The sequence below is a fragment of the Neovison vison genome, chromosome 12 (assembly GCF_020171115.1).
Source record: "Neovison vison isolate M4711 chromosome 12, ASM_NN_V1, whole genome shotgun sequence".
In the NCBI taxonomy this organism is placed as follows: domain Eukaryota; kingdom Metazoa; phylum Chordata; class Mammalia; order Carnivora; family Mustelidae; genus Neogale; species Neogale vison.
In genome coordinates, this window is record NC_058102.1 from 108,212,264 (window position 1) to 108,229,941 (window position 17,678).

The window sequence follows — 17,678 nt, forward strand, 5'->3', positions numbered from 1 at the left end:
TTTGAGTCCATGATCTTTCTTCTACTTAAGTTCTCCTTAGTAATTATTTTTATTATGACTAGCGGGATATCATCGAGCTACGTAAAGGAAGGGTGTAACCTGCCTCCACCCACACCTCCCCAGGAAACCCTAGGGTGTATCCTTGACGGCTTTCTCCCTACTCAACAAAGGCCTATGTCTAGTTGGAGGACATTTGTTCATGCTTGATTGTTTTTACTAAAGCGGTATCCTACTATATGTATCTGTTACTCTGCAGCCTGCTTATCTCCATGCACCACACTGCTTCTCAGGTGATTGAAACCAAGGGAAAATGAGAGGTCAGTGCCATGGTTCAGGCCTTCTCCTGGTGCCCAGATCTTCTGTGGGGGCTCTTGGAAGTGCCCCCCCAAAATCCAGGTCGCAACACCCCCTGGGAAGTGATCTGGTCAACCATCCCCCACCGGCCTCACTTTGTCTCCTGTGCTTCCTTCCAGGCCCTGCCCTATGTGGCTCTTCTGATAGTGATGCTGTTCTTCATCTACGCAGTGATCGGTATGCAGGTAGGACAGCCGGCCCACTGCTCCTCGGCCTCTACTTCTCTTCCCGCCTCCCAGGCCCATGTTCCCAGACATCTCCCTCTTGCTCCTGACGCTCCCTCCCTCTGCTTCCACTTCTGAGGCCAAGAAGGTCAGAAGAATTAGAAAATCCCTTCAAACGGCATCCTGCATGTAGCAGGGTGAACGGCCATGAGCTGCCCTCACTTCTCTCCCCTTCGCCCAGGGCCTGGTCTCTGCTCTCTGTAGGGAAAACCACTCCCCGACTGACACCGAGGGCCTCAGGAGAGACAGGTCCTTCCAGAAAACAACACGAAGGGTGTGTCAAACAAACCCCTCCCCTTGCCCAGGTCTGACAGCCTGAGAACTAGCCCCCACCCAGCACCGTTCTGGAGGGGCTAAGGACAGAGAAGGGTGGAGGAGAAAGGGAAAGAAAGAAGGAGGAGGGAGAGGGAGGGAGGGAGGAGGGAAGGCGGGAGTCAGGCTGGCAAGTTTCAAACACGCAGCAGTTTCAAGGGCCTCCCCTCACAGGTGCCCACTGCACATTCCCCTACCTCCAAGCCAGCGGCATTCTCCAGTCAGCCTCTCCTGGGGGCTCCCGAGAGCGCCAGAGCCCAGCAATCACACCAGCCAGGACTTTTCCTTAGTGGCTCCTGAAGGAAGATTCCCCTGTTTATTCTTTGCAGAAAGACCCCGGGTTCCTAGGCCAGAATCTTAGATAAAAAGAGCCACCCTGCCACCTCACCAAGGGCAACGGCTTCTAAGATAGGCATAGCTCTAACAGGCCACAAAAAATAAGGGGACCACTAATTTCAGGGATAGATTAAGCTTGCCCACATTTCAGATTGCGCCAAAATCCAAGAACTGAATTTAGAAGAGTAGACATCTGGGCTGAAATGGCAACGAAAAGGAGGCCAGAGGCTTGAGTTCTGAGGACCTAATAGTGACTGTAATTGGTAACAGTGCTGTGTACTTGGAAGTGGCTGCCAGTAGATCTTAGGCATTCTCACCACACACACACACACACACACACACACACAGCTACTATGTTAACTGTGGGAGGTGATGGATGTGTTAATTACCTTGGTCTTGGTAATGATTCTACAAGCATTGTATACCAAATCACCACCACACCGTACACTTTAAATATATACAATTATGTTTGTTAATTATTTCTCAATAAAGTTTTTTTTAAGAGAAAAAATATATATTCTCAAGAATTTGTAACCAAAAAGGACACCTGAGAGCATTCTGTCCCCAAACAGAGGCATGGGGCTGGTGGCAGTGTCCACCTGCTCTCAGCCCAGCTCCCCGTTGCCTGGAAGGACCTCTCTGGAGGACCCATGGGTATTTTTCTTCTTACACCTGTCCAGTGTGGTGGATGGAGATCAGAGGCTGGGTGGGGCAGCAGGTTCCTGCCCCCATGAGGCCCTGTCGGGTCACGCCAGGGGACTCAGTTCAGCTATTGGGCTGGCCTGACTCCCAGTCAGCCAAGACCTCTGAAGAGACCACTGAACAATGGGTGGGAACTAGGAATCTGTCTGCCCACACTTCACTGAATCTACCTTCTCTTCCCCTGCTTAGGTGTTTGGGAAAATTGCCCTGAATGACACCACAGAGATCAACCGGAACAACAACTTCCAGACCTTTCCCCAAGCTGTGCTGCTTCTCTTCAGGTGAGTCTCTGAGGACAGATGCTTACAAAAACCTCCATGACGCAGCCCTGAGGTCTGGACCTAGAATGCGAGGGAACCCTTCCAGGGGAGCGGGCAAGGAGGGAAAAGATGCTGGATCTTCCTCCCTGCACTAGAAAGCTGGCATTTCAGTGCTATTTGTAATACTTCCCACTGAGCGGCACACTGGTCACTGACAAACCTGCCAGTAGCCCCCCCAAAATGCTAGAGGATCACAAGTCAAACACTGACAGCACCCTGGTCTGGAAGCCAAACAGCTCAAAGCCAAGCCTGTGACACATTCGCTTTGGGTAAGACACCTAACTTCTCTGAGTCTCGGTTCCCTTGCAAACAAGTACAGCTGCCAATGTCAATGCCATGTGCTCTATTGGTTATTATGTCCTCATAAACTTAGTGTCCTCCTCATTAAGCCAGCCATGAGCCTTCACCCTTCCCAGAAGTCCACGGCCTCAGGCCTAGCTGGGGTCAAGAGTGTTTCTCAGCCTGCTTCTGACTGAGTGAGTCCATGTCGCAGCCTGCTTCTTCCTCCTCTGACTCCTAATGACCCCCTTGCTCTGTCCCCTTGGTCCTTCTCACTCTCCTGTTCCTCACAGGCTGGGCTGCTAGAGGAGACTATCTAGACCATCTAGACCAGGGCTGGTAGATGAGAACTATTTACCCCATCCCTGGACCGGATGATTTCTAAAATCCATTCCAGCTTATATACTCTACATGTTATGGCACTGGGAGAGGCAGTGAACTCCCTGCCATTCCCTGGGGTCCCTTTCCAGAACATCCAGAAATCCATTCTCTCAGAAAGCCCCACCTTCACCGAGTTCTACAGAATCCTTTCCCTACACCCAAGCCCAAGTATCATTATTACTCAAAATGTATTAAATCAAAATGACAACGCTTTAAATATCAGTGAGACATTACCACCTCCCTCAGATGGTGGACTTTGAGAACAAAAAGGCCGCTGTAATCCACAATCTAACAACAACACTTAAGCCTGTGCCATATTTAAATACCAGAGCTGAACCCAGATATAAGACTGAGCACATGGCTCCCTCTCCCCTCCTTTCCTAAATTTCTTAATGACAGAAGGTATTTCTTAAAAGAATAAATCCATAACAGTACTAAGAAGGAAGGTTTAAAAAAAAAAAAAAACACCATGGAAGAATGCTATGAACGAACAAGGAATTTCTAAATGGAAGGAACCAGAAGGGATTCAACTGACAAAGGAACGAGATCTAAGGAAAACCTATCCCCAAGAATGTGTGGTCTATGGAAGAAGTGAGAGCAGTTCCAGGATTGGCAGGTAAAAGGCCCGGAAGAGACCTGGGGCCATGACGAGGCTGGCTCCTCAAAGGACCTGTGTTTGGAGAGCAGTTGCTTATGCTCACAAGCTGAAAGGAGCAGCACTTGCCATATGCCCCCGGGCGTTGGGGTCTGAGAAGTAGAGCAGGTCCCCCCAAGGACCCCTATCCTCAAAGAGAGGCTACCTCCACACTTCCCCTGGCGGCACATGTTCTGTTTCTTTCATGGTCCCCAGAGAGGCTCTGGAATGAGAACTTGATCTGCAGAGATGTGAACTGGTCCTCAATCACAAAGAACAGTCAATAATAAACCCAAAGTATTTGGGGAGAAACGAATACCAATAAAGATCAATAATCCTCAGTTAGCAGATGAATGAGCTCAAGAGAAGGAAAAAGAACATATAAAGCCATAAGATTTGAAAATAAATATAATTCATATCTTTAGAGAGGCTGCAGAGCATATTACATCTATTGAATTAAAAAACAGAAGCAGAGGAGAAGTCAATATTAAGTCATTATTAAGAAGAACAAATTAAAGAGACAACTCAGGAAAACATCCTTGTTGAAATATTCAGAAAATGGTCACAGCTAAAGTATGAAATAATGGGCTGAAGGGTCAAATCTAGGGTTCTCTCAGTATACAGCCAAAAGAGCCAAAAGATTAAAAATATAAATAAAATATATATAAATATCCATTTATTTATATATAAGGACAAAAGACAAAAAAATTGAAAATATAAATAAAATACATATAAAATATAAATAAAAGTTAATATAAATCAAAGTTATAATAAAAGTTAATATTTATCATTCTAATACAAGTTCAGGTAAAAACAACAGAATGAATGGAAAGAATGAAATCAAGAGATGATCAAAGAAAATTTCAAATAAAGATATGAGCCTTCAGGTTAAAATGGCTTACTAAGTGCCAAATAGGTTTGTCAAAAAGTCCCTTCATCAGACACAGTATGAAGAAGTTTTAGAATACCAAGAATAAAGAAAATACCCTAGAAGCATCCAAGAGAAAAAAAGTGAGTTATTTTCAAAAAATACCAATTTTCCTTAGACTTCTCATTAACAAAAGTACATAATAGAAGACAAATAATGTATGCAATATTATGAAGAAAATATATATGTGTATTTTTTTATTTGACATAGAGAGAGAGAGCCCAAGTAGGGAGAGCAGCAGACAGAGGGAGAGAGGGAGAAGCAGACTCCCCGCTGAGCAAGAAGCCCAATGTGGGACTTGATCTCTGGACCCTGGGATCATGACCTAAGCCAAAGACAGCCGCTTAATTGACTAAGCCACCCAGGCACCCTAAGAAAATATATTTTGAATGGAGATGCCTGTAATACAGCCTAATTAGCATTCAAGTAACAAAGCAAAATTGATTCCAAAAGTGTAAGAGCTCAGAAAGCTTACTCCCTTACATAAACCTCTGAAACAACTATGCAAGGATGTCCTTCCACAGAATGAAAAATTAATCTAAGATATTGAATGAAGAAAGTAATGATATTAGTAAAGTAACCATAAAGTTTATAGCTATGAGTTATGAGCAAAGAAATCATAAAGCTCATATTAAATCTAAATAATTATTAAGGGAGGTATTATTTATTAAATAATTATTGCTAATTTTTAAGTGTAATAATTATTTTGTGGTTATGTAAAACATATTGTTTTATTTTCAGAATGCATATTCAAGTATTTAGCGTTGATACAATGATATTACATGAGGTGTGGGATTTGCTTCAAGATATCCCATCATGGAGATAAAAGATACAGAATGGGCAATATAGTCAGTGGTACTGTCATACTGTTATATGGTGACAGATGGTGGCTACAGTCATGGTGAGCTATGGAATCACTATGTTGTACCCCTGAAACTAATGTAACATTGTGTGTCAATTCTTAATTTTTTAAAAAAGTATTTATTTATTCACTTTAGAGAGAGAGAGAGAGAGTGTGTGTGTGCATGTACGGGGGAGGGGCAGAGGGAGAAGGGGAGAAGCAGGTTCCCCACTGAGAAGGGAGCCCCATGCTGGGCCCACACTAAGCTCTGGCCCATTCTCCATCCTGAGATCATGACCTGAGCTAAAATCAAAAGTCAGATGCTTAACAAACGGAGTCACCCAGGCACCCCTCCTCTTTCAGTATTTTTAAAAGGTGAGAATGCAAAAGAATAAAATAAGATAATAAAATAAAATACTCCTGGGGCGCCTGGGTGGCTCAGTGGGTTGAGCCGCTGCCTTCGGCTCAGGTCATGATCTCGGGGTCCTGGGATCGAATCCCGCATCGGGCTCTCTGCTCAGCAGGGAGCCTGCTTCCCTCTCTCTCTCTCTCTCTCTCTCTCTGTGCCTGCCTCTCTGTCTACTTGTGATCTCTCTCTCTGTCAAATAAATAAATAAAATATTTAAAAAAAAAATACTCCAACCAAAAAGGGTAAAGGGGGTTGTTGGGGAAGTAGATGAAACACACACAGCAAAATATTGATGATTGTTAAGATTGGGTGATGGGTACATGGGGTTTCTTTGTATTTTCTACTTTTGTATATGTTGAAAACTTTTGTAATAAATTTTTTAATAAAAAATAATAACTATTAAAGTAAAATTTCCAAAACCTTAATAGCAATTTGGAAGTGAAATCCTATGTTATCTCAACAAGGTAGGAAGAATGAGAAACATGAAAGTGTGCTGACATTCTTCTCTTGTTTATGGAAAAGAAACAGATATCGTTCAATCTATACATAGCCAGTGGAAAGTGTATAAATAGGTATATTAAATATTTGAAGGTAAACCATTAAAGAAACAGAAATGGAATTTATATATTCCAAATCTCTAGATGGAAAAGAAAAAAAAAACAAACACAAGGAAAGCCTTAACAATTCTGCAAAAGGAAAGAAAGACAAAAGAAGGAAGGTGGGGTGGGGAGGAAGGGAAGGGGAGAGGAAGGAAAAGAAAATTAGAAAATAAAACAAGATGGTAGGAATAAAAACAAAAATTAATCACTAAAAATTCAATTTCTCTATTAAAAGAGAGATACTCTATTGTTGACTTCAAGAAGTCTAATTGCAGCCTGTTTATGATAGAGTAAAATAAAGGAATGGGAAAATAAAGGAATGGAAAAAGAATACCAGATAAAACTTCAAAAAAAAATAAGTGTAGTAATAACATCAGAAAAAATAAAATTCCAGGTGAAAGCATTAAACAATACAAAGAGGGATATTTGTTACTGATAAAAGGTATAATCCACCAAGATTACAAAACAATCATAAAACTACATGGAAACATGTCAAAGATACTAATGAATGATAAGGAGAAAATGAACACACACACACACACACACACACACACACAATGGGAGACATGTAAAAACATGACAGAACAAATAGAACAAAATAAAAGAAAGGGTAAAAAAAAATATCTAAAAATACAACTGATAAATTTAAGTAAATTTGTAATGAATAGATGACCCAAAAAAGTACTTTGTTTTTAAGAACCCAGTAACATTCATAAAAATTGGCCAAGATTTAAGTCACAAAGAAGAATTCAATAAATTCTAAAACTTTTCTAACTTCAATACAACAAAAATTAGAAATTAACCATAAAATCAGTAGTTCCTCCAAAATCTACCCACTTAAATGTTTTGAGCCACTGTTCTTTTTTTTTTTTAAAGATTTATTTATTTATTTATTCATTTGGCACAGAGAGAGATCACAAGTAGGCAGAGAGGCAGGCAGAGGGAGCAGGGGAAAGCAGGCTCCCCGCTGAGCGGAGAGCCCAATGAGGGGCTCAATCCCAGGACCCTTTTTTTAATATAATTATCTGTTTTGTGTCTGTTGAGTTTGAGGAGTTCTTTATAGATCCTAGATATCAACCTTTTGTCTGTACTGTCATTTGCAAATATCTTCTCCCATTCCGTGGGTTGCCTCTTTGTTTTGTTGACTGTTTCCTTTGCTGAGCAGAAGCTTTTGGTCTTGATGAAGTCCCAAAAGTTCATTTTCGCTTTTGTTTCCTTTGCCTTTGGAGACATATCTTGAAAGAATTTGCTGTGGCTGATATCAAAGAAGTTACTGCCTATGTTCTCCTCTAGGATTCTGATGGATTCCTGTCTCACGTTGAGGTCTTTTATCCATTTCGAGTTTATCTTTGTGTATGGTGTAAGAGAATGGTCGAGTTTCATTCTTCTACATATAGCTGTCTAGTTTTCCCAGCACCATTTATTGAAGAGACTGTCTTTTTTCCACTGTGTATTTTCTCCTGTTTTGTCGAAGATTATTTGACCATAGAGTTGAGGGTCCATATCTTGGCTCTCTACTCTGTTCCACTGGTCTATGTGTCTGTTTTTATGCCAGTACCATGCTATCTTGGTGATCACAGCTTTGTAGTAAAGCTTGAAATCAGGTAACGTGATGCCGCCAGTTTTATTTTTGTTTTTCAACTTTTCCTTAGCAATTCGGGGTCTCTTCTGATTCCATACAAATTTTAGGAATATTTGCTCCAGGACCCTAAGATCATGACCTGAGCTGAAGAGTGAGGCTTAACCCACTGAGCCACACAGATGCCCCTTGGTTCACTGTTCTAAATAACTCACAGCTGAAGCTACATACTTCTTAGAAATTAAAGAGTTAGAGCAGTACATCTTAAATTTACAAAATGCACCAATCAATACCAAAGAAAATTTCAGAGCTAAATTTTTTTTTATAAAATCTATAATAACCAAACTAATGAATGGAAAAAGAATAGCAAACAACCCCAAAGTATGAAAGAATACACTTATTAAAATAAAAGCAGACACTAATAAAATATAAAACAAAAATGTTTATCAATAAACCCTAAAACTAAGTTCTTTGAAAAGACCAATAAATAGACAAACTCTTGTCAAAACCAATTTTTTAAGAAAGGCATGTCAGGAATAAGAAAAGTAACACAATTATAGATATGGAAGAGATTTTTAGAATGATAAAATATTATGAACAAATTTATGCCAATATATGAGAAAATTTAAAAGAGATAATTTTTTTAATTAACCAAATAGAAACTGAAAAGATAGTCAAGGTTTTGGTCCTCAGAAAGTTCCAAGATCCAGGGGCACCTAGATAGCACAGTTGGTTAAATGTCTGACTCTTGGTTTTGGCTCAGGTTGTGATTCAGAGTCCTGAGACCCAGTCCCATGTGAGGCTCCTGGCTCAGTGGGGAGTCTGCTTCTTCCCTGCTTCCTCTGCCCCTCTCCCTACTCCCACCACTGACACTCACAAGCACACTATCTCTCTAAAAATAAATAAATCTTTTTTTTAATGGGCAAAAGACTTGAATAGATTTTGAATAGACATTTCTCTGAAGATAAATGAATGGGCAATGAGCACATGAAAAGATGCCTAGCATCACTAACCACAGGGAAATGTAAATCAAAACCACAGCGAGCTACTACCTCATATTCATTAAGAAGGCTACTATCCAAAAACAAAACAAAACGAAACAGAAAACAAGTGTTGGCAAGGATGTGGAGCAATTGGAACCCTTATGCCCTGTTGCAGGATATAAAAAAGCATAGTCATTGTGGAAAATCATATGATGGCTCCTCCAAAAATTAAAAATAAAATTATCATATGATCCATCAATTCCACTTCTGGGTATATATCCCAACCAAGAATAGGAGAGATATTTGTGCACCTATGTGGAAGCAACCCAACTGCCCATTGATAGGTGATAGATAAGCAGAATGTAGTGTGTGTGTGTATATATATATATATATATATATATATATATAATAAAATATTATTCAGCCTTGAAAAAGGAAGGGAATTAAGGGAATTCTGCAATATGCTACCACAGGGTTGAACCTCAAGGACAGTACTAAGTGAAATAAGCTAGTCACAAAAAGACAAATACTATGTGATTCCACGTATTTTAGGTACTTAGTCAAAATTGTAAACACAGAAAGTAGAATCGTGGTTGCCAGGGTCTGGAATGGCGGTGGGGAGAAGAGAACAGGGACTTATTAGTTAATAGGCACAGAGTTTCAGTTTTACAAGATGAAAAAATTATGGGGCTGGATGGTGGTAATGGCTACACAACAAGGTGAATGTATTTAATACCAGTAAATGAAACACTTAAAAATGGTTAAGATGGTTAATTCTTTGTTATGTGTATTTTACTACAATAAAAAAAATAAAACCTCTTTTCAAAATTAATTGCCCAAGTAAACTATACAAGAGAAACTGCAAAGCTAAGAGAATTCAGCAAATCTTTTACAGATAAATATAACTTCTTAAATGTACTGCTTATACTAACCTTTTATTTATTTATTTCAAATAAGATACCTAGAAATAATCTAACAAAAGATATACATGGGGAACTATAAAAATTTCTTAAAAGACATTAAACAAAAGGAAAGATATGCCATGTTGATGGCTCGGACACTTAATGTTACCAAAATATCAAATTCTCCAAGTTAATCTATACAATTCTAATAAGACTTTCAGTGGGATTATTCATGGAACTTGATGAGCTGATTCTAACATGTCTGTGTAAGAAAAAAGGAAAAATGAATAGCCAAGGCAATTTTGAAGAACAACAAGCTGGAAGGACTCACTGTTTATAAGAGAGCAAGACTTATTATAAAGCTTCGTGATTAGGACTGTGTGATCCATTTGTACCAACAGAGACAAATAAACCTACAGAATAGAATGAAAAGGCAACACAAGACCCACACACATCTATGGAAATGTAATTTATGTCAGAAAGGATATTTCAAATCAGTAGGTAAAGATGAACTTACTCAATAAATTGTACTAAGAAAATTGGTTATCTACACAGGAAAAGATAAAGCATATTTCTACCTTATATCAAGCACAAAAATACATTCCATATTAATGCATTATTACATAAAACAAAATTTTAGGATTTTTTAGAATATATAGGAGAATATCTTTATGACCTAGAATAAGGAAAGATTTCTTCAAACAAGATGGCAAAAAGCACAGTGAAATTTAAATTTTATATTCATCAAGGGTTTCTGGATGGCTCAGTCAGTGGGTTAAATGTCCAGCTCTTGATTTCAGGTCAGGTCATGATTTCAGGGTCGTGGGATCAAGCCTCCTGTTGGGCTTTGCATATGGTGGGGAGTCTGCCTGAGATCCTCTCCCTCTCCCTTTGCCCCTCCCCAAGCTAACTCTCTCTATCTCTTTCTCTCAAATAAATGAGTAAATCTTTAAAAAAGTAAAATAAACTTCAGATTCATTAAAATAAATAGGCTTCACCATAAATAAGGCTGTAGACAAGCCACAGACTGAAAGAAGGTACTTGTTACGTATGTAAATGACAAATGATAATAGAAAGAATATATTTCTTTAAAAAGACCACAAATGAACCAGAAGGCAACCCGAGAGACAAACAGACTAAAATATGAACATTGCAGCTCAACAGAAGGTGAAATAAAAGTTCTTAACCCACTAACCATTTAAACACAAATTAAGACAGCAATGAAATATCATTTCACATCCATCATATGAGCAACATTTTTAAAAATTCACTAATACAAAGAGTTGACAAGTCTAAGCCCATAGAATCAGAGTGTAGAAAAGGAATTGCCAGAAGCTGGATGGGGTGAGATAGGAAGAAGTTAGTAGAAGGGTACGCACTTTGATTTACCAGATAAAGAAGGTCTGAAGATCTAATGTGTAACATGGTGATGAAAGTTGACTATTACATACTTGAAATTTGCTAAAATCTGAAATGTGCTCATCAAAGAAAATAAATATGTGAAGTGATGAGTGTGTTAATTAACTAGGTGGGAGGAATCCTTGCACAATGTAGAGTTGGATCAAATCATCATGATGGACACTTTAAATATCTTACAATTTTATTTGTCAGTTATACCTCAATAAAACAAACAAAAAAAAATGTCGACAGGTCTGCAAAACAATGGCATTTGTCCCACACTGTGACAAGAGCATAATTCTTGGAGAAGCAGCAATAACTAGTGAAAACGAAGACATACCTACTTCACCTGGAAATTTCACTTTCTAAGCAGATATCAAGGCATGGACCTGCATGCTCATTGCAGGGTTCTTTGTAATAGCAAAAAAGGAAAGAATAGGGAAAGCTTTAACAGGACAGCAGGTTTTTTTAAATGGTATATACAGGGCACCTGGATAGCTCAGTCAGTTAAGCATCTGCTTTTGGCTCAGGTCGTGATCCTGGGGTCCTGGGATCGAGTCCCACATTAGGCTCCTGCTCAGAGAGGTGTCTGCTTCTCCCTCTGCCTCTGCTCATGTTCTTGCTCTCTCTCAAATAAATAAATAAAATCTTTTTTAAAAATTGGTATTTGCAACATGGGGGCTTAAGTGGGTAGGAGAAGAATCCATGAAACAAGATGGGATAGGGAGGGAGACAAACTATAAGTGACTCTTAATCTCACGAAACAAACTGTGGGTTGCTGGGGGGAGGGGTGTTGGGAGAAGGGGGGTAGGCTTATGGACATTGGGGAGGGTATGTGCTTTTGGGTAAATTGGAAGGGGAGATGAACCATGAGAGACTATAGACTCTGAAAAACAATCTGAGGGGTTTGAAGTGGCGGGGGGGTGGGAGGTTGGGGTACCAGGTGGTGGGTATTATAGAGGGCACAGCTTGCATGGAGCACTGGGTGTGGTGAAAAAATAATGAATACTGTTTTTCTGAAAATAAATAAATTGGAAAAAAAGAAAAAAAAAAGAAGAGGAATCCTACATCAAAAAAAAATTGGTATTTACATAGAATATACTGCTATATGGCAGTTAAGATGAATAAATGAGAGCCGAATGGATAAATCTCCAAAACTTAATATGAATGGCAAAAAGAGGAACTTTTCAGAAAAGGTGGTTTGTTCCCATCTATGGAAAGTTTTAAAACATTCAAAACAATGCCATGTATCTTCATATTTAGTGAACATTATCAGAGCATTCAGGGAATGATAAACACCAAATTCAATTTAGTAGTTCCCTCTGAGGGAGGAGGATGGGGCAAGGGGTGAAGAAAAGATCCAGAGATATGAGATGGGCCCCACAGGTGGTGGACTCTCTCACCGCTCTCCCCTAGGTGTGCCACAGGGGAGGCATGGCAGGATATCATGCTGGCCTGCATGCCAGGGAAGAAGTGTGCCCCCGAGTCGGAGCCCAGCAACAGCACAGAAGGTGAAACACCCTGTGGCAGCAGCTTTGCGGTCTTCTACTTCATCAGCTTCTACATGCTCTGTGCCTTCCTGGTAAGCAGAGGTGGGACTAAACAGCCACAGATCATGAGTGTGCAGTTCAAGGCAGCCCAGGCCTGCTATCTATCCTGCAGCTTGCAGTCAGAGGAACCAGCTTGGGAAAGACTCAGTTAGTAGCAGTGTCCAACCACTAGGAAAGGGCACAAAGCCCTGGGCCAGAGTGAGCCCAACCAGCACCTTTCTTATCTCTTATTGGCTCTTGTCATGGTGGCAGTGTCCCAGGGGACAGAAGGGATATGGGGGGGCTGGCTAGAGGCAACCGATATGTTTTGGATACTTTGATGAGGAGTGTGAAAAAAGGTGGTGGAGAAAACTGCCGTCTGTCCTTGGCAACCCTACCCAAAGTTTGGTATGAGGGAAACTGTACAGCCCTCATGTGGGATTCATCCCACACCACTCTGAGGAGACCCGTGTCAGGTTCATAGCCAAGAGACAAATAGCCAGGGGTTGATATTTTAAATGGTAAATAGAGCTGGTCTATAGAAATGTAGGCTTCTGCCATGCATGGCACTAACTGGCAAAGTGGATTTAAGTGGCAAGAAACGCTTCATATCTCTGTTCTCTGCAGATCATCAACCTCTTTGTAGCTGTCATCATGGACAACTTTGACTACCTGACAAGGGACTGGTCAATTCTTGGTCCCCATCATCTGGATGAATTTAAAAGAATCTGGGCAGAGTATGATCCTGAAGCCAAGTAAGTTCCCAGAGGGAAATACTGATTCCCAAAGCCCAGAGGACACAATGTGACCATACCCACAGAAGAGGTTCAACACAGGTTAGCGTTGGGTAGATTGATTAGAAACACTGAATTGCGCCAGACCCCAGGGTCAAGGGTCAAGGGCCAGCAATAGTAGGCCAAGCATCTTTGACTAAGTCAAAAACATATCTATTTTCAGTTGAATAGAAGGATGGGAGATCCTTGTGTCAAGAATAACTAGTAAGTATTCAAGTTAAAATGTTTAGAGTCAAGTAGATCTCAACTCTATTCCTGCCTTGGGTACAAGGATACCCTCATTGGTCAATCACATTTGGTTGACACTTAATAAATGCCTTTTGGACATATTTAGATTGCCACAGCAAGTGTATGTGAGAATCTCATTGAGCTACCTGAAGTTCCTCCCACCTTCAGCATAGAACTGGTGGAAATTGCTCATTAAAATCTAAACATGTATATATTGGTTTTAGAGTTTTGCCATGCAATTCTACAATGCTGCACTGAGATTGACCAATAGGGGAACAGCTGTGGAGAGTCTAATACGTGAGTCTTGGGCTACAGGCTGAAACCATAACCCTCTGACTGATCTTTCCTTCTGCCTTTCCTCTTTTAGGGGTCGTATCAAACACCTGGATGTGGTGACCCTGCTCAGGCGGATTCAGCCCCCACTGGGTTTTGGGAAGCTATGCCCTCACCGTGTGGCTTGCAAAGTAAGAGATAATCTGGTTTCACAGGGGAAAAAGAAAATATGGGAGGGAAGAAGCCTATTTGTCTTGTGACCTTGGTCAGGCCATTGATACTTTAAGGAAGTGAAGATAATATTTTATGTGCTAAAGAAATAGGCCTGAGCCAGATTATATTTTAAGGTTCCTTCCAACAGTAAACCCTCAGATTCTATAAAAGAAAACTGAAGTGAATGCCTCATGATCCAACAAGCCACATGCCCAGTCCCATCAGGTTTTACCACCTAGTCATCCTGGAAGACTTTCAGCCAAGGATGGATAGATTAAGGGTTCTCTTCCTGGGATCAAAGGGCTATTAAAGGGTCCATGCATCAGCTTCAGGGACCTGTAAAGCCCTCAAATTGTGTACAAAATCACTGAAACACTCACAAATTGTACCAAAGAGAGGATCCATCATGTTCATCAGATTTCTAAGTGAGTCTTTAGACCCAACTCTTGCTCATGTGACCCTCACATGACCTTGAGAGTGAACACTCCATAAATTGTGTGCTTAGGTACTCTCTTACCTCACTGTAATCTCAACCAGGTAGCCGTTGCTGAAGAGTACTGTTTCTACTCTATCCCCTCTTCTTTTAATTCCCACTTCCACCATTCCATACTCCCTGTTGGAATAACAATGAGCTGAAAGGGGTTGGGGGAAGTGAGGTCAGAGAGCTGTATAGAAGAAGCACAAATAGAAAACCTCAGCTCCAGATAATCCATTCATGGGAAATAGAGAATTGAATTGTGCTCCATTTTGCTCAGTTTTTTCTCACTTATATCTCCACTTTGTTCCCAAAAAAATTTTAGAAGACTTCCAAGGTTATATAAGATATGAGGAGGGGAAAAAAGCACAAGTTAAATGTAAAGTCAAAGCCCAATGGACAAAATAGCAGGGACAAGTGTGGCCTGCATGAGGTGATAGTGCATCCGTCACAGCCTCCAGAGGGGCCTGGACAGGCTACCAATGTGTTCAGCTTCCCAGTGACTGCTCCACAATTCACACTGTCCATGAGAGTCAAGAAGACCCATCGCTCAGGAAAATTATAACCTTCTTGGCACTATGATTAACGAGAGGACACCATGTGATCTAACAAATAACATCTTTGACCACATCTTGAGAGCAAATGCCAGAATAACTTTCATGGTGCTCTTTCTCATAATTACTCTGCTGTGTGCTGAGTCCCCACACCGGGGCACAATGCAGCAACAGCACTTTGGGCCTGTGAGAAAGGAGAGAAAAGGGCAATTCATCCAGTCAACAAGCTTTTGACCCAGCCTGATGCAGAGGTATGTTTTTTAATATACAGAAAAGAGGATACACTGTGCCTCCTGCAATGCAAACCTGCCATTATTGTCTCTCTTAGCAAGGCTCTGGATGAATGCTGGCTGGCAGGTGGGCTTCTGGCAAGTGTCTGGCATGCCAGTAGAGAGTGCATCCATATGCCTGAGTAGACATTTGAGCTGAGGAGGGTGTTGGTTGGGCTTAACATGTCTTTGTGGGAGCAAGGGTCTAATAAGGAAAAATTCCATTCCTGCCTCACTGTGTACAGAAGGGTGAGAGTACTTATGGGAGAGCTGAAATTCTCCCCAGAAGAGGTTTTGAATACATTTTAGTGACCCATGCCTCAAAACCCTACCTGCTGCTGACACTTGCACACAAGTTTGAAGGCTCCCTCCCAGCACCCTCCTGCCATGGTGGTTCTGTAGATCGTTTGAGAACTGTTTGCTATAATCACCAACTTTGCCTTCTCTTAACCTCCAGCGCCTGGTCTCCATGAACATGCCTCTGAACAGTGATGGGACAGTCATGTTCAATGCTACCCTGTTTGCCCTGGTCCGGACAGCCCTGCGGATCAAAACAGAAGGTAAGAGTCATCTGAGGGCTACTGGGAGAACCATTTAGAAGATCTAGCAGACTAACCCAACAGCTGGCAAAATGCTCCCAAGATCTTCCCATTCTGGGTAGTATCAGAGCACTGGTTCAGTAGTAACCTTCACATCCAGGGATGTTGAAGAGGCCTGGCCTACTCTTATTTCCTTTGCTCCTTGAATGGTTTTTTCATCTCTAGCATATTTACTTTGAATTCTAGCACTCCATTAATTTCTAGAAATTATTCTGGATGATATCTTGAAGTCATAGTTTATAGTTCAAAAAGCATACGGTGATGAATGTTCCCTAAAGCAGGGCTAAACCCCATCAAAATGGAATGTTACTGACTGTGTCGATCTCTCAAATGCTTAACTTTCTTTTTAAATTAGAACTGTCAAAAGAGGGTCGTATTGGCAAATGGTGACTATGGTCAAAGTCATCACATACAATTGTACAAGCTGTGCCTGGATCAAGGTGTTCAGCCAGCCAACAGGTGTGGTTTAAGATCTCACCTATGCTCTACTGGTTGGGCCATGCTCCCTCAGGTCCATGTTCACCTGAAGGGATACCTTCTGGTTTGTACAAAGTTACCTTATGGGCTAGCAGCAGCCTTGGCTGAGATAATCTACTGTCTTTATAGATGATGAGTATTTCTGAACCACTATGTGGGAAAAGCTACATAGAATGTACCTAGAAAGATGTGACTGCTCACAAACAGCTTCTAGCTTATTATAGTGTTTTATAGAATGTGATCAAAAGACCACCTGCCTCGGATTCAGCTGCTGAAGCTTGTTTAAAATGTGATAAGTCATTTATTCTCTCTCTACTTCAGCTCCTTCATTGGTAAAATAAGAAAGATAATGATGTGTAGAATTCAGTTCAGTGAATAATCCAGCAGAGAAGTGCCTTTCTCAGTTAAATCCTTCCAGAAAATAATAGAAACATCTAAAATGAAGGGAAATAAGAACCAGGCTAGCAAGACACATGTTAAAATAATGAGCTAATCTTTAAAAAATTAAAAATGGTTCAAGTTATGCTGCCAAACTAAAGAGAAACAAAGACTGAGGGAGGCAGTCCAAAATGTTGGCATAAGAAGACCCTGAACTCACCTCCTCCCAAGGATACACCAAATCTACACCCACATATAGAGTGATTCTTCTGGAAAAACTGAGTGCTGATTGAACAACTTCTACACAACAAAGGTTAGAGGGGCCACACAGAAAATGACAGGAAAGATTAAGATATGGTAACTATGGGAAACCCTTTTCCAACAAAGCAATGTGACAACCTGCAGTGAGGAAGAATAACACTGAGAGCACTATACCCAAATTCACCCAACCTGGGACACAGGAAGAACAGTGGCTTAAAGGGCAACAACACTATAAGTGAAGGAAATCCATTTATATCCACTAAATGGCAGAGGAAGGGGAACTACTGGAGTTCTCTTCAAGTTCGAGGTACCAACAAGCACCATTGTTTACATTCCCCTCCACCCTGATAGTGCAGATGGGAGCAGGATCCAGGTGCTCTAGTTGGCCTGCTAGGGTTACTCCAATGAGCCCTAGGCCCTTAACCTACACCAGCTCTCCCCAAGATA

At 40.9% G+C, this 17,678-nt stretch overlaps 1 protein-coding gene across 1 annotated transcript in view; it reads left to right on the forward strand.

The window, feature by feature from the left end:
- CACNA1C (calcium voltage-gated channel subunit alpha1 C) overlaps window positions 1-17,678 on the forward strand; it is a 621,853-nt gene that overhangs the window by 568,851 nt on the left and 35,324 nt on the right. Inside the window, exons 35-40 of the mRNA XM_044228473.1 lie at window positions 474-539; window positions 2,118-2,209; window positions 12,598-12,763; window positions 13,338-13,465; window positions 14,100-14,196; window positions 15,974-16,076. Coding sequence (XP_044084408.1) covers window positions 474-539; window positions 2,118-2,209; window positions 12,598-12,763; window positions 13,338-13,465; window positions 14,100-14,196; window positions 15,974-16,076 — 652 coding nt within the window. The remainder of the gene's footprint in view (window positions 1-473; window positions 540-2,117; window positions 2,210-12,597; window positions 12,764-13,337; window positions 13,466-14,099; window positions 14,197-15,973; window positions 16,077-17,678) is intronic.